This window comes from Platalea leucorodia (genome assembly GCF_965183815.1).
Source record: "Platalea leucorodia genome assembly, chromosome: 2".
Classification (NCBI taxonomy): Eukaryota; Metazoa; Chordata; class Aves; order Pelecaniformes; family Threskiornithidae; genus Platalea; species Platalea leucorodia.
In genome coordinates, this window is record NC_138824.1 from 84,289,392 (window position 1) to 84,309,789 (window position 20,398).

The window sequence follows — 20,398 nt, forward strand, 5'->3', positions numbered from 1 at the left end:
GTGGCTTGGGGTGTTTGACCCATGAAAGTGCCATAGTAGCTAAATTCTGCCCTGTGCTAAGAGCCACTGCATTCCTCAACCCATTTTAAACTCCACAGGTCAGACCTGGATTTGACTTTTAATTGATGCATATGTCTAATGCCAGCCCTCAGTGTAGGGATAGATATGTCCTGCATCTGCAGGCACGGGGACAGAGATGCTACACCCATGAGCACATTATAAGTGTGTAGCTACTGAATCATCACCTACTGAGTTTAAAAATCCAAGTACATTCATCCTAATCCATTATATTAACTACATGGAAATACTGTAATGGTAGAGGAGTCATAGTGTAAAGCATCTGTCTAGGGAGCAAAACATCAGCTAGCCAGTCCGTAGGAAGAGTTTTGTTTCTCATTTGAAAGCATGAAATGCTTGATAAGGTTTTGGTTTGACTGTTCTGGCTTTTTGACTGCTTATCTGGATAATTTAGAGGAGAGCATCACCATCACTGTAGGCTTTGAACTGGTTAAATTTGCAGGCCTTATGATTCAACCAAAATAAGATATCTTGATGCTAAGGGAAAGCATAGAAAAGAGTAGGAAGACATAAAGGAGAAACAGACTTACCTGTTTTTTCTTTCTAAGTCATCATCAAAGCTAGAGCTGTTGTAGGGTCACTGAAAGGTAAAGGAGAGGTGACCCCACGTTATGGATCAGAACTAGTTACAGATAATAGTTTGGACAGTATATTGAACATAAAGCTCTCTTAGTTAGTATCAGATGGGGAACGAGGCCTGTCTTTTGAAATTGCACACTCAGTGGTGAAAGGCCTGAATCTTTGCATGTTTGGAAAACAACCAGTGCGTTTTAGACATTACTTCCATCTGTGGAACACAAAATAATAATAAATAGTGAGCAGCCCTCTGAGTCCTGTATTAGTTGGCAAAATTAAGTCATGCTGAATGCAGATGTCTTGGCTTTATCAGCAAGTCCACCTTTTTCTTTTCAAGAGGAAAAATATTAAGCTTTGTGCCCACCCATATTGGGCCTTTTTTTGGAAGCTGACCAGGTTCAGTGTTCCCTTGAGGAGGAGCAAACAAGAGCTGCTTGGAGGTTGTCGTCCTATCGATTTCAAGGCATCTGGCAATGTTCTGCTTTGGTAATTGCAAATACTCCAAGGCCAGAATACTTCAAAGTGCCTTGACCCATTTCTTAGAGAACTCCTTGTTCATGGGGCAACTGTAAAAAGAGAGAACAAGGCAAGATGAAGCTGCACATGAATGCTCTGTCTGGCAGAAGGTTAATCAGAGATTTTTACAGGACACTGGAACAATGAATAACTAATTGATATTGTGCCAGCCTTCATGACTTAATGATATCATTACAAGAGGAAGTTGAGAATGCTGTTATTGGCTAGCTTACCCTTTTTGGCATAAGCTTTTTGACATCTGCAAAGGCGTATCCGCTTCAGGGGCTGTCAGTAATGTTTGATATCTGATTCCAGTCGATTGTATCATCTATTCGTCAATGAACTAAAGATGTTAAATCCCACAAGAATTTTTATTCATGGCATAGCAGTCTGTTCTCTATTCCACTTTTCCAATGCTTTGGAAAGGTGCTGGTGAAAGCAATATAAAACAACAATAAACACCCCTTTCTGTGTTTCTTATAAATTTGGAAAGTGATCAACAAGAACCTGGGAAATTTTTAAAAGTTACAGGATCTGACTTTTCCAAACTGATCCTCTAAAATAAACGCATGCATTAAGGCACTGAAATAAGTGGCTTGATTTTGAGTAATGTTCACATTACCACTGTGAGGACTAGGAGAACTATCACTACTGAAAGCTACTGAAAAACAGGTCACCTATGTCTGAGACCAGCCAAGGCTTCCACATTTGTACATTTTGGCTGCTGTTTTATTGCTACCAGTTAGGTGGCTATGGGCTTTTCCAAAGATCTTCCAAAGATTGTATAGTAAAGCTAGAGAAAATCAACCACAACAGATGAAGATTCACTTTTAGGCATGACTATTTTTACAGGGAGGAAGATGCCAAAGTCCCACAAATTCCTAGAAAGACCAAATTAATTCAAGTCCAAAGTGACTAATGCTAGTGTAAATGGGTCTGGAGGGACATTTTCAACTGTTCCATCACAAGATCATTTTGTCGTGGAGAAGAAGTAGAGAACTAGAAATGACATAGGATCTTTTGTGTCCCAGGCAAGATAAGTTTGGAGTTAGCTTTATAGTCTACTCTTGTTACAGGAACTGCCCTGATTTGTCTGGTGAAAGGTCCACGTAGCCCAGAGGCCAGAAGGGGATCCTTTGGGAAAGAGTATAAGAACAGGGCATGGTTTATGCCGTTTATTGTCCCATGATTCATCCTTCCAGTTTCATACAGAAATTGGTTACAGAGCTCCTGAGCCAGAGATCAAATACAGAGTAATGGCCACCAAGGAACCTGTCTGCATTGATTTTGAGACTTGTTTAATCCATTTTTTAGCAAATTTACACCTTGGCCTCAACAGCATCCTGTGACAATGACTTTAACAATCTGTATGAAAATGTATCTATCTTTTGTTTGTTTAAAACCTGATGCCTCATAATTTCATCGCATCCCTTCTAGTTCTTAGACCGTGAGAAACAGTGAGCACTGCTTTTCCGTTCCCTTTCTCCATGCCCCTCCTGGTTTTGCAGACATGATTTTACTTTCCTATCCATCCCAGTCATTCATTTTTAAAGCTGAAAAACTCTAGCATACTTAGTCTCTCTCTGCACAGAAGAACTATACAACCAAACACATTTATAAGTATCATTTGTTCAGGCATTTTTGCCAATGAAACAAAAAAACCCCAAACCCCAAAAATGATCTGAGGAGAGTATGAGGAAGGTATGGACTTGGGAAAACGAGGGAAATATTCCTCACGCATGTTCCCATGACAACCCTGCCTGTAGCACTGCTGAGGCCAGTCACGGAGTGTGAAGATGCTATGTCACTCCAACTGCATTTCAGGATGCTCTTTCATTTTCTCTGCATTTTTTCTTTCTCTGGTTTCCCTGAGTCCAACCAGCCAGGCTCCAAAATCTCAGTGTTCAAGTTCAGAATGTCATGGGACCACACTTTCTCAAACCCCTCGTGGAACAGCTGTTATAATTAAATAAGGGAGATGGAGCAAGGAACCCATAATATTTGGAAATTCACACTCACAATTGCACAAAGTTCAGTGACAGTTTGTTCATAATTATCATGTGAAGAGAAAATAATGCATCAGGTACTTTTATTCCATCTCCCTGCCATTTCAAAAATATTCCCTGTGGTCTGCCATAGCATGCTTTATACAGCAAAGGGAAACACAACTGCATGTACTAACTTTCACACCGTTTTGTGCTGAAGCCATACAAAGCCTCAATAAAAAATAACTGAGTTAAGGGCCGGGCATGAGTTGGGCTATGCACTTTCTGTGTGCAAATCCTGCCTGTAGCTGTTAGAAATAAAACCTGCCTGGCGTTATTTGTCAGAATGAACTTGTACAGCACTATTTGTGCAATAAGCGTAATACCTACTACCCTGTGTCATGAGATGATTATTTTGTACCTTCATCTGCTAGAATGCCATGTGTGGTATGACTTCTGTCAGAAAACATATCTTATTTTTGCCTTTACCTTGTCAAAACATTGGAGCAGTACGTTAATCGTTAAAGGATTGTCAGTACTTTAACAGATGACATTTGTGATGCTCCAAAAGAAAAGAAAACACCCACAAGCAGATAAAACAAAAGCCTGAGGAGAATGAAATATATGGAAATATAACCGTTGGGAGCCGGCAGGTGAGCAGGGCTGTGTTTTGCAGAATAAATAGCATGGGCAGAAGTGTCCCCATTGTTTTATCTTTGGCGTCAGTTGACTGCGTAAGAAAGCTGCTATATAGGTACGAATGTTACTTTCAAATTAAGTAAGTAGTCAACTGTGCTCTGAAAACGCTGGAAAGCTGCTAACCTTTTATTAGTATTTCTTCTCCTTTTACCAGACCTTTCATTTTTCCATGACGTAAATCAATACCATTTTCTTGAACTCCTGTGAGTTACGGAAGCAGCAGGCTCTCGGTTTTACAGGCAGAGAAAGGGAGACAGAGAGGTTTCACCCAGGGCCACAGAAGGAGTCAGTACTGGACTCACATGAAAGTGGGATTAAACACTAGTTCACACTTATTCTACATGTTACCTTTCCAGTATGTGAATGTTTGCTTTCAAACATGAAGTCAGGACATACTGTTAACAAGTACATATTATTTCTGTGCTCACATAGGGTGAAAGCATCCCGCATATGTTCTGTTTGATGTTGGAAATGGACCCTATATGAAGCTTGCAGACGCTGAAGCTACATGCTAATGCTCTGCTCGGGTGAATATCACCCACTTTATTCATAAGGGAAATTTCCTGGGAAGGAAATTTCCACCACTCGGTGCTATAGAAGCCTGAAGAAATAATATTGATTGCTTATGCTTTTTATTAGCTGCAACTTCTAGGCAGCAGGAGTAAAAAATAATCCTCTGGAGAACACCACTGTGCTGCTAGCCGCCTCCTGCCCTCACCAAGGCTGTGCTGACACTGCCAGGGCTGTGTCAGCAATGCCAGCACTGGCCCTGCGCTGCTGGGGGTTGTGACTCAGCCAGCGAGATGTCCTGCGAGGTGACACCTTGCCTACATGGTCGAACACACCTGAGGGGGAAGGAATCAATTCAGCCATGCCTAAAGTTGACAAACATGTTGAGGATAAATGCTCTTGATGAGGCTTTAGCATTCTCAAGACATCTTTAATTACCTGAAGAAAAATTAGTTCTTTATTCTTGGGTTTATGTTTTTCCACTCACCATTGCACTGTGTTCAATACGCCCTGTGCACTAATTTTGAAATCCCAGTATCTCCTGTAATGCTGTCACTATAGGTAAGGCAGGCTAGGTACATGATTTAACGCAAATGATGCTTCTTGCACTAGTCTTCCCTTATATCTTGAAGATCCCGAACAACAGTGGCATCTCAAAGCTTTGGGGGATGGAAAACAGAAGAGGAGCTGAAGTGTCCTGTTATTGGCCCATTCATTTCCCTCTCCGGATCCCAGCTCTGGGACAATAAATGGGGCAGGCCCATAAATTGCCAGGCTGGCAAGCTTGTTGACTGCTGACTTGCTTCTTTGTCACTGCACTAATGGGGTTTAAGATTTTCATTCGCTAAAAGGGTGAATCGTGTGTCCTGACTTAGGTTCCTGCAAGTAACGCTACGCTCTTCCTAAAATCAGTGGGGAGAGTGTTCAAGGGTGCTTCAGTCTCGCCCTGAGTTAGGTGCTGAAGGAAGGTGAGCTGAATTGCTCTGCATCAGTGCCGCTTTCTCTTTCTTTATGGGGGAAGCCTTGTTGACTAGTTCAGACTTGGACATCTGACTGTTTTGTTGTAGTGCACAGAAACCAAAGACTTTCACATCAAAGAGATGCAGAGCACTGAGAAATCAGATCACGTGCATATGCAAAGATTTTAAAGATTTTTACTGCAAAGCAGTTTCACAAGCACAATGGCACCTCTGCAAGTGAAGTTGATGGGATAGCTCAGAAAATAAAGATGCTCACATTTGTCAGTGACTGCAGAATAAATCCCTATTCAAGCAATTACGCACCAGTTTGGTTTCAAAGCAATCTTAGCCCATTAAAGAAAAATGCCTATTTAAAGTATTCTGGCTTTGTATTTAACAGATTGATTATCACTGTTGCTGTTTGCCAAGCACACCCACACAAAAGAAATTAACTTTGAAAAATTACTAACTGCAGATTTGTCCATCAGACCAGAACAGCCTTGGGTATATAATAATAATTTCTTGCTTAATTACGTGTTTACTCAGGACATTTAGAGGTATTCTGGTCTTCTGAGTGAATGAGAACATTTGAAGAGCGGCAGCTCTCTCTCTCCCCCAGCATGGAGGTGTTGAAATGCTGAGGCTGCTGCTATATCCCAGTGTCCCTTGGCTGCCCGGTGGCAGGCACTGTGCAGGAACAGGCAGTAGGTGACCTTGGGACCCCTTGGCGAAGTAGCAGTGGCACCAGCTTTCTCAGGAGCACTGCTGTGACAGCACGAGCTGAAATTCTGCCCGTCACCTCTATTTTTGTCCTACCTCTTCATGGTAGGAACCTACCTAGGAAGTTTGTCCTGCTGATGTTCTTAATCAGAGACCTGAGACTTCAGCACATCAACGATGGCTATGGTTATGCATAACCGGATGGGTGTTTTCTCAGAGGAAGAGGGCAGAGCAGCACACAGGGGGGGTAGGAAAGCCCCGCACCGACAGGACAGACAGATGCACAGCCAGACTTTGCTTGAGGCCAAAGTCGAGGTCCCACTGTTTCTCCTGGGGAGGTTTGCCCCCGCATGTCTCATGCACGTAGCTGTGCTTGGAGCTCAGGGCAGGAGGTCCCTCCTGTCCCCTTCTCCTTGTGCACTAAGACCATCATAGGCCTTTGCAGGACATTGCAGAATTTCATATCCTCAACTCTTGTCACCTCAGCAGCATTTGTCTCCCCCGGTCTCGACCCTCCCCAGAGATCCTCCCAACACTTTCCACAGGGAAGCTGAATTTCAGTTCAAACCCTGATCCCATTAAATGCAGTCAGTCTACTCAGAGCAGGTGATTGGAAACTCAGCCGGAGGACCAAGCGTGAAATCACCCATGCGTACCTGAAGAGTAGACTTAACTGATTGATGCAGTATCTCTGCACCCTGCGTTGCACAAACAGAGGTGTTTGTCCTGCAAGAAGGACTTTTCCCAGCTTGGGAGAACTGTTTTTGCACTGACCTGGGTAGAAACTAACCTGCTGGAAACGTTAACTGGGAACAGTCCTCTTTTGATTTCCCTCCTCTGCTCTCCTGTAAGGCTGATGGGCAGCTCATTTGGAGGCTTCCCTTGGTTTTAGTCCTGCACATGGGACCAGGGCAAAGCAGGAGGTCGTGTGTATCTAGGAAGAGAGTAGGACAAGATGGAGAATTAGGGCTTTTGAGTCTCACCACAGCTTCTTTTTTGAGAGGAGACCATATAATGCAGTCTTTCAGACTGAGGTTTGTGGTTCGTCCATCATGGCGGTGTTGATAAAGATTGGGAGGAACAGTGTTCATAGGATTATTTGGCAGGTCTGCTGACTGATGCAGGGGGACATAATAACCCTCACCAAGAAACACTTGCTAGAGCTTTCCAGTGTGATCAACAGACCTGTTTTCTTCATCTCCTTTTTTGTTTTCCTGTTTCAAAAGAAGTCATCCTTCACTCCTTGGTTTTGAAAGCAGGACATTGCAACAAACAAACCAGAGTTTCCGCCAGAAGAGGATTTCAGAGGTGCAGGGATTCAGCGAGACCCAGGACGTTATGGGCATTGCTGTTTGTCCTTTCAAGCATTATAAAAAGTGACAAAAAGCCAGCTGGCCATTGTCACCCTGACACAATGATTGCAACCTTAGAGATATAATGATAACATCAGAAAACATTAGCAGTCAATGTAATGTATTTGATAAATCACCCTCAGGACTAGCATTATTTATATCCATTGCTTAAATACCTCATGCAAAAAAGTTCCCTTATATTATGAAATAGATCATTTATAATATAATTGGATAAGTACCTTGCACTGCTTCAGCTCCAAGCAGTACACAGTTTGAGTTACCAAATCAATACAAGGCATTCTTGGGACAATTTAAGCATGTCCGTATGAGGAGGGTGAACCAATTTCGCTGCAGTTTTGTCTAATCTGAGTAAGCAAAATTAGCACAGATTTCACAGGGGTTCAAACCACTCTGTGGGCACAGTTGCTTGAGCTGCATTTTGTAGAGAAGTAGTCTGTTCTGGGGAACAAACCCATCAGTAGGAAATAGGGTGGAAATCTCAGCTTGGTTTGCCTCTGATGCTAATTTATCCAGACAAAAAATGATGTGCTTTTACCAGGAACGTTTTGTGTATGTTTTTAATTTAATTTTTTTTTTTTTTTTTTACATTTCACATTTATAGTTTAACAGCACCCGTTCGCCCTCCCCAGTTGAGTGTTGCCACATGACCCCCTGGAGTAGAAAGGTACTGGAAAAACAAGCAATCCTCAACTAACAGCCCTGTCTCAACTCTTCTCCCTTCCAGATCCTAACCCCTCCTCTTGCTTGCTTTTCACTTGCTAACTTTACTGCACTAAAAGAAGCCTTTTCTGTTTTTCTCTTGTCAATAAGATACAAAAATGACTTTTTTTCCCCCCCTCTTTCATTCTTCACCTTGGATGGGTTTCAGGAGCTCGTGGCGACGAGGCCACCTCCTCCTATCACCTCCTCTAAAAGGCCTGAACCGGGACAGACTCGATAGCGTTAGCGATTGCATTTCATTCTCTTGCAATGTTTTTGCCAAACTGGCCCTTTTCTTTTTTTCCTAAACGGTCAGAAACTGTTTGGGCAATGCCAGCACAACAGCGGGTATTTATTCTCTGGCCACTTGGTGATGCCACTGTTTGGAGAGGAGGAGCTCTGGCGGCCAGGGTCACTTCGCCCGCTTTGTCCAGCGCTTCATTGTCATCCAGGGGAGGAATCAGCAACAAATGCAGCCTCCGTGTGTGTGTGTGTCCGTGTGTCTGCGTGCGTGTGTGCAAGGGGTTTTTTTTTTGCATGCATGCATCAAACTTTTGGGGGGGGGGAGTTACCTAGGAAACAAAGTCTTTTGTGCTTGAAGTTTATATGAGCTATTCACGTCTGCTGGGGATCGGCACAAAAGCTGCAGGCAGAAGGAAGGCTGCGATGTTTGCCTGAGATCCTACGTGGGAAAAGGGGGTTTTCTGCGGGCGGGAGGAGGAGGAAGCGTGCGTTGTCTCGGGTCGGGGGGTGCTGCGGGAGGTGACGCTGGTGAGGTAAGTAAGCGCCCTCCAACAGTTTAAATAGTAGCTGCCGAGTTAAGATCTTAAATGCTTTTGGGGCCGGGGCGTAAATGCTGTTTGGCAAGCTTGAGACGGTTAATTCCCCCGGGATTTGTGGGGAGCCTGGGCGGAGGAATGGCAGAAGTACAATGGCAGCCTGGGCGTGATCCTGCGGTGTTCAACGCCCTGCCAAGGAGCCGGAGAGCAGTATTTTATCTTCACCGTGTTTGCTACCGAAACTAAAACTGGCAAATGAAGTGTAAACAGCAGGCATGAGGGGGAAGGCTGGTAGTTAAGCAGCTGGGAATTCAGGACCGAAGAGAAAGCCAGCCTGAAAGGGATTGCGCTTCATTTTTAAAAACTGAGAGCCAGAAGGACGTCCTGGGCTGGTCGAAGAGTTGTCACAGCTTATAGAAGAATGTATTAATGGAAAAAGGGAGGGAAATTAGGCAGAAAAAGGTAAGTGTTTCTCCTCTCCATCCCTTCCAAACAAAATGAAACTTTTGTTTGCAAACAAAGTGACCCCCCAAACCCGAGTTGGTAGCCAGCACCACATGAAAATGCGCTTAATTTATTTCTCTTTTACTAGATGAAATTATAGCAGCTTTGCAAGACAGGGTGTTGGGGCATTTGTTATTTCTTCCAAAAGAAAACAAACCATCTGTGTTTCTTCCATGCAGTATACTTTTCTCTCCATTTCTCTATCTTCAGTATCTAGCGCTTCTCATAGCATGCTGTAAAAATGTGCATGGTTTCTAAATAACCCTTTGAATTTCTTCTGATGGTGGCTACTCTTCCAGCACCTGTCGCTTCCCACCGCATAGCCGCTGGGTTGCTGTAACTTCGGTCTGCTCGTGTTCTGAGTTTGTAAAAATGAAATGCAAATGTTTTCCTGAAGTACGGAGGGGTCTTCTTTCAAACTTTGGGCCTTCTGATGCTTGTCCTCAAATGAATGGTGATATGGGGCCAGTCCTCACTAGTAGTCAGTGGACTCCGGTGTTCAAAAGGTTGCGGATGCAAATGAGGGCCCACGTGTCTAGTGCTGATGGGAATTGAGGGCATGCTTGCAACGGCTACCCACGAACGCAGGACATGACCCTTCTGATGGAGATGTCCTGCAAACGTCACTGTAAATATGCTGAATTGTTTCCAGTATGTTGAGGTATTTTTCTCCTGTTAGCAGGCTGTTATTTTTCCATTGGAGAATAGCTTGTGCTGTGTGACTTAGCTAGAACGGTTCCTCCTTGCATCCCTGTAATTGATTTCTGATCTGTGTGTCCGCTTTGTTTCAAAATTAGCATTGTGTGCCTGAGTGGGAGACACTGATTTTGAATGTATTCATTTGCAGTCCCATCCACCAGAGGACGAAGATACAGATGTCATGTTAGGGCAGAGGCCGAAAAATCCAATACATAATATCCCTTCTACACTGGATAAACAAACCAATTGGAGTAAAGCACTACCTCTCCCAACTCCAGAGGAGAAAATGAAACAAGATGCCCAAGTGATTTCTTCTTGCATTATCCCGATCAATGTCACTGGTACAAATCTCTTCTATTTCTTTTTGTATTTATTGCATGGTTCAAGGGAGGTCAAGTACTTGTTTTGTTTAATTTATTTGAAGTCACGGGCTTGTGCAGTCTGGGGGCAAAGACCCTAGCTTGAGGATTTAGTTTCTGGAAGACAGTGGGCTAAATTAATCCCTCATGCGTGGCCACTGGAGTCACTGAAGCTGCATCTAGGATTAATTTGGCCCATATTTTCAGAGTCATGTTATACAGTGTAACGTAACACTGGTTCCCTGTGTAAACAATGTACATTTGTTGTGTATATAACCTACAGTCTGTATTTACAAAGACCTCAAATAACTTTTTGAATGTAGCTGACTGAAATAATGCAGAAAGCCACGGAAATTAATCATATGATTATCATGTGTAGCAGGAGAAGAGAAACTAGAGAATGTAGGCTACTATTTGCAGTGCTTTAAACATGCGAGGCATGACTGTGTAGCATGCAAACCATCGCTCTGAGATCTCTTTACATGCAGCTATGCTGAAGGTATAGTAATGGCATTTTCTTTTACTTATATAAGATTTGGATACATTTGACTAGATTTATTTAAAGGAACATTTGTTTATAGAAGCAGCAGGTTTATCACTTATTAAATGTGATAGATGACTCATTTCCAGAATCGAAAATCAGGCTGTTTTTCTCTTTCTCTTTTTCTCTTTCTCTCCTTCCAGAGGGCTATGGTAAACACAAAGTTGATCTGAGTTTTCCTCAATAATATTTCGCACCAAGTTTTGATTAATGTAAGAGCATAAAGTGAGCTGACTTCCATGGTTATAGACTTGAATATAAACAATCAGGAAAAAAGCAGGGAGCTTTCAGTTAGCCTTCATTCCCCAGAGAAAATATTTGTATTTCATTCTATTTTCCCAGTAACTGGGGGGTCGGGGGGGAGGTCACAGCCCTTCACATCCCATTGCTCTTTCCCGTGTCTGTCAGCGATGCCCAGCCTTCCTGCAAGACAGGCTGCGGGGTTCACCGTGGCGCCGGGGAGGGCTGTATGCCCACAGTCCAGCTTCAGCCCCCAGCCGAGGGGCTCTGGGCTTTTGGGCTTGCCGCACGTCTGTCCTACAGCGTCACGGTGACAAGCCGCCGTCTGCTCCACCATCTGCTGGTGGTGGCAACGCAGTCCCGGTTCCCCCCCCGCCCAGCAGCGGAGGTGATGCCACTCGGTGCCGCCAGCTCTGCCCACCCGGGGAGGTGGCAGCCAGGAGCCGGTGTCCCCGCCACCGGGATGGTGCTTCTGGCCAGCCAGGGCCCCGTGGGAGGAAAGGCAACTGGCCAGCAGAGCTGCCTGCACAGACCCTGCCGGGCTGGAGGTCGGGAGCCGGCTGGTCGAGGTCCCAGGTTGGACGCTGCCGACAGAAATCCCCGTGGAAAGTAGCAAATAGTGTGGCGCGTTTCCACGAGGTAAAGCGGGTGTTAAAATGTCGGTCTTTCTAGATTCAATATAGGACCCTAACTGGTGTAGGCTTTCTAATGTGGCTAATGTCACCTAATGCAGTTCAGAGGAGAGTTAGGTCTGGGACCAATGTTAACTTTTCCAGTAATAGCCATTTTTGCCTAGACTCCACCTGCCATACATTGGAACCAAATTTCCACTGATCAGTTTTACAGATCAAGAATGGTATGTAATCTTCTGGATGTTTATGTGTATCATTCTCATTAGCACTAATGGGAATAATTTGTATGCGTCACGGGGAGGATAGACCCTCTTCCACTTTCCTCTCGGAGATGACCCCCGTGCATCTGGCGCACAGAGCATGCTCGGCTAACTCACAGTTGCTGGAAAACCAGCAATGATGCTGATTGATTTTTAGTTTCAAAGAGTTTGCTTTCAGTTTTCTGTTTTTTGTTTTTTAAGCTTCTCCCAACCCTGAGAAATGTTCACTTTTTTGAAAATTACTGTTGTTGGAGTTTACGGCACTTTCGTTCCATATTAAAGAAAGTTCTTCCTCTGCTTATTCCAGGGGCATTGGTGGTTACAGGACATCTGTCTGAAGCCTCTATTTCACTGTAGTAGATTTCAAGAAGAACTTTTACAAGAAAGTTACTTTTTAATGTTTTACATTGTTATGTAGTGTAATATGTACGTGTATGTCTGTGTATAATTATGTTTTCTATAATTATACGCTATTAAAATAGAGCTTCTTATCAGGATTTTTTTTTTCCTTTTGTTTGGTTTAGTTTGTTCGTTTTTCTTAAGATTACAAACCACTGTACCAGCGATCCTTACGTTAGTGTTTTTATGGACCTGGCACATTTTTTCCGACCTGTCCCACATCAACTTTAGAGAGCGCGATTGTACAGTTCTGCAAAAGGCCAGCGCAGATGGGCACTGGTCTTCTGGTGATGCCTCCGTTTAACTTTATTTTGACAATACGCTGTAAAAATCAAAGTGAAAGACACTTCCCTGTGCTAATGCCATGGAAGCATAAAGAAAGTGAGGAATTCTCGCCTCTTCTGTATGACTGTGGTCATAAATAAATGTGCCCGTGATCTTGGGCTCCTAAATCCACACTGAGGATCTTGATTGACTGTGTGACCCGATTCCCAGAGTGGACTCCCACGCATCCCGCCGTGTGCTGAGCACTTGCAAAAATCAGGCCACTTACTGGTGTATGCAAATAAATAGCAGCTGCCCGTTTATGTCACCCTTGGCCGCGTGTCATCATCACGAAGAACACTCTCTAAACTTGCACGGGGACTTGGCCCTATTTTAGCTGTCTCCTTTTTGAAATGTTAGCCCCCTTGGCATATTGGTCTCCTAAGAAGTGCCCAGCTACTGCAATATGGCATTATAACTTTAAATTGTTTTCTTATGCTTAGTTGCTTAAAATAAGTCAGGCTGTAGCTGAACCAATTACTTTTTGCAGACAAGTTACTGTCATTGTCCCGATGACAGATGGATAAATAGCTATAAGAAAGATGCCCTGTTACCAAGAGCTCTCAACTCTATTTTCCTTCCTAATTTTCTTTTCTTTTCTTTTCTTTTTTTCTTTTTTTTTACGCCTTCTGTTATTTTTGGCAGACCAGGCTGCTGAGGGGGAGCTGGAATTAGATGTAAAACTGTGATATACTGTGATATAATTTACATAAGAGCTACATAAGGGCTCCCTTATGTTTATTCACAGGCTTAATCCAAGCTCACATACCTCCACTGTGTTCCAGCCATGAAAATTTGTTTACTATTTCTAAAGGCTAATGAGACCTATTTATGGGTTGCAGGAGTTGGTTTTGACAGAGAGGCTAGTATACGCTGCTCTCTTGTTCATTCACAATCTGTACTACAGCGGAGACGAAAGTTGAGGAGGAGGAAAACCATCTCTGGCATCCCCAGAAGAGTGCAACAAGAAATAGGTGTAGTATAAATACAAATCTTCTGTAGATAGCTTTCTAACCAACTTAAATTGCAGGGATATGAGCTGGTAGCCAGCCTTCCAAAGAAACGAAACCTCAAAAGCATAAATGCTTGTGGAGTTTGGGAATGATGTCGTTTGTTTTTTTGATTTACTACAGTAAGCAAAGCTATATTACTCCATATGGCCTTGATGGACCAGGGGCCTTACTGAGTAATATAGATGTACATGTTCAGCTCTTATCGTGTAAATGTTAATCAGTTCTTTTTTTTTTCCATTTTATTTCTGTTATGAACCCATAGTTATGTGCATAAAAAGTAACTAGATTAAGTGAAAGTTTTTTCTTGCGTGAGGGGAGCTTAAGGTAAAGAACTGACAGATGTTGCTCAGCAAAGTGATGATGGGCTGTCACAACAGCCGGCTAACTCACTCCGACGAGCAGCTGGATATCCACCTTAGAGACAGCTGCTGGTACCCTATGGGAAACTTTGCTAAACGTTCCTTTTATTTATCACGCTCATCTTCAATTCCTTCTTTTCATTCTTTATTACCAAGGATATTTGCCCGAAATCAAGCGCTTACGTCAATTTTGTCCCAGGTAAATTAGGAGCAACTCTGTTGAGGGCAAATCCAGAGTAAAATTGGTATTAACCCAAAATGAAACTAACGGGATCGTTATTTCTTAATGTTCATCCGCACCTGAAGATGGCTCTGGTATCTCGGTCCGTTGCTGTGAAACATGATGGAAGCAGCAGGAATGTGTTTGTCATAGGAAATAAGCAACCAGAGAACCTATGCAAGAAAGATCCTGTTGCCTTGCAAATATTCTTGGTAGTAAAGAAGCAGATAATGGAAATTCTGAACAGACAGGTAGTCAAAATAGAATTATTTTTAGAAGCTCGGAGTGTTTTGTCCAGCAGCCACTCCTGAAAACTGTCTTTAACTAGTTGAAATAGAGTGACAAAACCTGAAAACTTAGTATTTATCTTAATATTTACCACAGCAAGATCAGCTCCGTGTGAGATCACATTGCAGAAATAGGAGAGCTGAGATCATGTTGCAGGACTAGGACAATTTCCCCACCTCACCGGGATGAGGTCTGCCTTATATACTCTTTATAGCAAAGTTAAATTGAGTCCAATGCTCAGCAAGATTAAAAAAGAAAGAATACAGCAGATAATGCTTCTCGGGTTGCTCTGCGGGTCGTCTCGCGCCAGGAAATGTGGAGCTGTCTCCCACTCACCCGGCTTTCCGTGTGTCCTAGATTCAGATGAGTCGCCGGTGGCAAGAGAGCGCAATGTGATTGTGCATGCAAACCCGGACTTCTCCAGCTCCGGCAGCAGGAGGTCAGGGACCCGGGACTCGGAGTGCCAGACGGAAGAAATCTTGATAGCCGCTCCCTCCCGGCGGCGGATCCGTGCCCAGAGGGGGCAGAGCGTCGTCGCCTCCCTCTCCCACTCTGCCGGCAACATCTTGGTGCTGGCGGACAACGGGGATGCCGTCTTTGCCGCCACTGTAAGCAACCGCATCCGCTCGCGGAGCCTTCCTCGCGAGGGCGCCCGGGCCAGCGAGGGCCATCAGGATGCCAACGCCAAGAGTGCAGGGTACGAAGCGGAGCACTTCCTAGCTGGCCAGGAGAGGATCCCGAAAAAGGGGAAGGAGGTCTTGAGCAAGCAGGGTTCACAAGAGCGCCAGCCCATTGGTTTAACTTGTCCTCAGCACCTGCACAGCCCGGAACACAGCATCAGCGAGAGGGGAAGATCGCGGCTGTCAAGAATGGCCGATTCAGGCAGCTGTGAGATTTCGTCCAACTCAGACACCTTTGGGAGCCCAATTCACTCTATCTCCACAGCAGGAGTCCTGCTCAGCAGCCACATGGACCAGAAAGATGACCACCAGTCCTCCAGTGGCAACTGGAGCGGGAGCAGCTCCACGTGTCCCTCCCAGACGTCTGAAACCATTCCTCCTGCCGCCTCTCCTCCGCTGACGGGCTCTTCGCACTGTGACTCCGAGCTGTCGCTCAACACCGCTCCCAATGCCAACGAGGACTCCAGCGTCTTCATCACGGAGCATTTTGGTGACCACGTGGACAAGGTCAGGGGCCACAGGGCGAGCTCCTTCACCTCCACCGTGGCGGATTTACTGGATGACCCCAACAACAGCAACACGAGCGACAGCGAGTGGAACTACCTGCACCATCACCACGATGCCTCCTGTCGCCAGGACTTCAGCCCCGAGCGCCCAAAGGCCGACAGCCTGGGATGCCCCAGCTTCACCAGCATGGCCACCTATGACAGCTTCCTCGAAAAGACCCCATCTGACAAGGCAGACACTAGCTCACACTTTTCCGTGGATACCGAAGGATACTATACCTCCATGCACTTTGACTGCGGTCTCAAGGGTAATAAAAGCTATATTTGCAACTATGCAGCCGCGGGCTCCGAGAGCGGCCAGACCGGGAGTGTGACCTCCAGCCTGGCTGACTGCGCCTGGCAGGAGTGCGTGAGCCACAGGAGGCAGGGACGGCAGAGCATCTCACTGAAGAAACCAAAGGCAAAGCCAGCCCCACCAAAACGCAGCTCGTCTTTGAGGAAATCAGAGGGCAGCACCGACCTCCCTGACAAAAAAGAACCAAAGATTGGCGGCGGGCAGCACGTCTCTCACACCGCCAGGGAGATGAAGCTGCCCCTTGAGTTTTCAAACACACCTTCCCGAGTGGAAGGCCCCAACCTGCCAGCCAAGCAGGAGCTCCCCTGGGTGAACCAGGGCGACGGCGGGTTAAAGGACGCTCCGTTTGACACCACTGATATCCCCTCCTTTAAAGATGAAGGTGCTGAACAACCTCACTATGCAGACCTCTGGCTTCTGAACGACTTGAAATCCAGCGATCCTTACAGGTCCTTGTCCAATTCAAGCACTGCTACGGGTACTACAGTCATAGAGTGCATCAAGTCACCGGAGAGCTCTGAATCCCAGACGTCCCAGTCCGGGTCACGAGCCACCACCCCATCCCTCCCTTCAGTGGATAACGAGTTTAAGCTGGCCTCCCCCGAAAAGCTGGCGGGGTTAGCCTCACCCTCCAGCGGGTACTCCAGCCAGTCGGAGACGCCCACCTCTTCTTTTCCAACTGCTTTCTTTTCGGGACCCTTGTCTCCAGGGGGGAGCAAGAGGAAGCCGAAAGTACCGGAGAGGAAGTCGTCGCTGCAGCAGCCGCTCTCAAAAGACGGCACCGCCTCGGTGAGCAAAGACCTCGAACTTCCAATTATACCTCCTACTCACCTCGACCTAAGTGCTCTTCACAACGTCTTGAGCAAGCCCTTCGCTCACAGGCACCAGCTGCATGCCTTCAGCCACAGCAAGCAGAGCACGGTCGGGGAAGCCCTGCATCCCAGCCCTCCCTCTGCCCTCGCCATCACACCCTCCGTTCTCAAGTCTGTCCACCTCCGGGCGGTCAACAAGCCCGAAGGAGGGAAACAGAAAGGCAGTGTCCCAGACCTGCTCTGCATACAGGAGACCGCCTTGATGGCGACCGACGTTTCTCCGGGCAAAATGAGGCCGCTCTTAGCTAAGAAACCAGTATCGCGCCAGTACTCCACAGAGGAGGCCATAATGTCGTACATTGACGTTTCCCCAGTAGAAGGGGGCCCCGGAAAGCCGCCTTTAGAGAAAAGCTCCTCTTTCAGTGGGCAGAATAGCTGTAAGCGAGAAGCTGTAACTTCAGCGAACATGGGTCTGGTTGAAATTAAACCCGGGAAGGACCAAACACACCTGGCCGCTGAGAGCTTGCCGGAACGTGCTCTGAATCAGACGTGTGCCGTCTCTGAGGACGGGTTTCAGAAGGGCTCAGCTGTCCTCACAGGTGATGGCGAAGCAAAGAAACCCAGCCAGGGAGCAGAAACAGAGCACGACCTTCAGCAAGCGCAGGCTCAGCGAGAGCTCTCCGCGGGCGGCGAGGGGAGGCTGGAAGCTGGGCCTGCGGGCGAAAGCCCAGGTCAGGCTGAGGGGGCGGCCGTCAGCGATCAGCTTAAGCACCAGCCCGACGTAAGCCACCACGTGCCTGGGAATATCGGCTACGAAGCGGAGACAGCAGCAGTGAATTCACTCGGCGAAGCGAGTTGCAAGCAGGAAAACGATATCGCATCAGGTATCCCAACCAAAAGTGCCTCTGATGACGGCAGGGAGGACGAGCCGGCGGGCGGCACGGACGAGCCTTCGCTGAAAGGTCAGTTGTGAACTCTTCCCGTGTTGTACCCGATCGTGCCGCTTTGGACTTGACTGGCGGTGGAGTCTAAAAGCAGGCTGGAGGCGCAAATCGGTGTGTCTCTGTAGGTTTAAGTACAGAGCCCCCCCCGATCTGTTAGCTGGCCAGCCAGCCCAAAGATATTTTACACTTTTTCAGTGTATTCAGAGTGTATTTCTCTGATATTTATTTCCTCCCTTGTGCTGCATTTCAGCTGAAAAGAGAAAAGGGAGGAGCGCTAACCCTGGGAACAGGGGAGCCTTATTATCACAGCTGTACAGTGAACGGGAGATCGCGGTTTCAGGCCCTAGCGGTGACCCCTTTATGGGCTCCAAGATGCAATGTACAGGATGTTTAGATCAGAGGATAAAACCTGTATGTTGGTACTGGGCGCTCGGTTGTGAACCGAGCCAGCGCCTCGCATTGGCGGTGCTGTTGCAAAGCGCGGCGGGGTCTGACTCACAGCGTGGCCTCTTTCCTTCTTTAAGAGTCCTCTCCAAGCGACGAGTCCATCGTGTCTCCGCTGAGTGAGGAGTTGCAGGCTGATGCTGAGGATGTCTTTGTGTCTCCAAACAAACCCCGCACTACCGAGGATCTGTTTGCAGTCATTCACAGGTGACCTAACCTTGCGCCCAGGGGGAATGGTAGCACGCAGCCCTGCACAGTCGCCCGCTAACGATAGCTGCAGGATGGTTATTCCATGGTTAATTCTTGTCCTGAAACTACCTTCTTCAGTTTATTGAGTTTAGTTTTCTAAAAGGCGGCTTTTAAAAGATGTTTTGTTATGATCTGGTGTGCACTCTAAGTATCTTCATCGCTTGTGTAGGATGCTTTACAGATAACAACATCAGGCCGTTCTCTCTAACAAACATACGTGTCTCCAAAGAAAACTACCCGCAGCGGTTCCTGCCGTCTGCCCACCAGCTCTATTCTGGTGACTGAGTCGTCGGAGTGAGAATGATGAGAGGGCTTCTCTTCAATTTTATAGTATTTTGTATTCAGCTGAAATTTGTGATCACAACTGAAACTACAGATTTCTGATATTGAATAGGTTATGCTGAGTATTGTTATCACCTAAGACTCCATATGCATTGTCATCTTTATACAGAGCTGGCTGTGCATACATTGTTTTGGAAGAGCTGGGTGAGGCTGAGAGGGACTCTGCGGCTCAGTGCCTCATTCATTGCACAAGAGCTATCATGGCCTAAAGTACCGTCAGTCACTGCTAGCCTCCGATATTTGATAGAGGGATTACAAGAACTCTAGCTAATACGAAAGCACAGTCAATCTGTGAAACTCCAGACCAGCATTAAGTGTTATTCTACAAAGATAATGTATGAAGGAGTGTTCCTTTGTGTTTTTACAGATCAAAAAGGAAAGTTCTCGGGAGAAAGGATTCTGGAGACCTTTCTGTAAGAAACAGATTGAGAGCTTCGTCTGGGACTAGCAGCCAGCCCCCCACCAGCAGCACACTGCCCGCCAGCAACGTGCCACCGGCCGGCAGCGTGGGCACTCCCATAAGCAGTCAGAGGTCCCCTGGGCTCATATACAGGAATGCCAAAAAGTCCAACACATCCAATGAGGAGTTTAAACTACTGCTCCTTAAAAAGGGCAGCCGATCGGATTCCAGCTACAGGATGTCTGCCACGGAAATTCTGAAAAGCCCTATTTTGCCCAAGTCTCCCGGAGAGCTGATGGCGGATGCCCCTCAAAGCCTAGAGGAGTCTCCCCCCGCGGTGAGCCCCGATGCGTTGTCCCCGCTCTCCCCCTGCTCCCCCAGGGTCAACGCGGAAGGATTCTCCTCCAAGAGCTTTCCCATGTCGGCGTCTTCGAGAGTGGGGCGCTCCCGGGCGCCTCCGGCAGCCAGCAGCAGCCGGTACAGCGTGCGCTGCAGGCTGTACAACACGCCGATGCAGGCCATCTCCGAAGGAGAGACGGAGAACTCGGACGGCAGCCCCCACGATGATCGGTCTTCTCAGAGCTCAACGTAGGCTGCGTGGGCGCCAGGGCCAGGCTGCCAACACCACTTGGGTTCTGTAAGGATGTGAATATAAGAGGCCAACGCTGTAGCAGTCAAAAAAAAAAAAAAAAGAAAAAAATTGCAGGGCAATATCGATGCTTAAATGTGTTTGTGTTTGTAAGACGCTGGGGAAACAGAGGACTACAGCTGTAGCTATTTATTACGTTACAGTTTCTAAAAGGAGGAAGATATGCTATGTCTGTTCTGTTTACTTTTGGCTTCATTTGGTTTATCCCACTCTCATTCTGTTGTCACTGTAGATTTCAAGGCTATACACTTTCCATAGAGTTAAAAGTGACTTTTTTTTTTTTTT

General features: G+C 46.3%; 1 protein-coding gene across 1 annotated transcript in view; it reads left to right on the forward strand.

Moving 5' to 3' along the window:
- NHS (NHS actin remodeling regulator) overlaps window positions 1–20,056 on the forward strand; it is a gene marked incomplete at both ends in the record, with an annotated part of 256,977 nt that extends 236,921 nt beyond the window's left edge. Inside the window, 6 exons of the mRNA XM_082337899.1 lie at window positions 8,018–8,080; window positions 10,246–10,438; window positions 13,695–13,826; window positions 15,090–18,047; window positions 18,554–18,680; window positions 19,432–20,056. Of these exons, the coding sequence (XP_082194025.1) occupies window positions 8,018–8,080; window positions 10,246–10,438; window positions 13,695–13,826; window positions 15,090–18,047; window positions 18,554–18,680; window positions 19,432–20,056 (4,098 nt within the window). The remainder of the gene's footprint in view (window positions 1–8,017; window positions 8,081–10,245; window positions 10,439–13,694; window positions 13,827–15,089; window positions 18,048–18,553; window positions 18,681–19,431) is intronic.
- Between the last annotated feature and the right edge of the window lie 342 nt (window positions 20,057–20,398).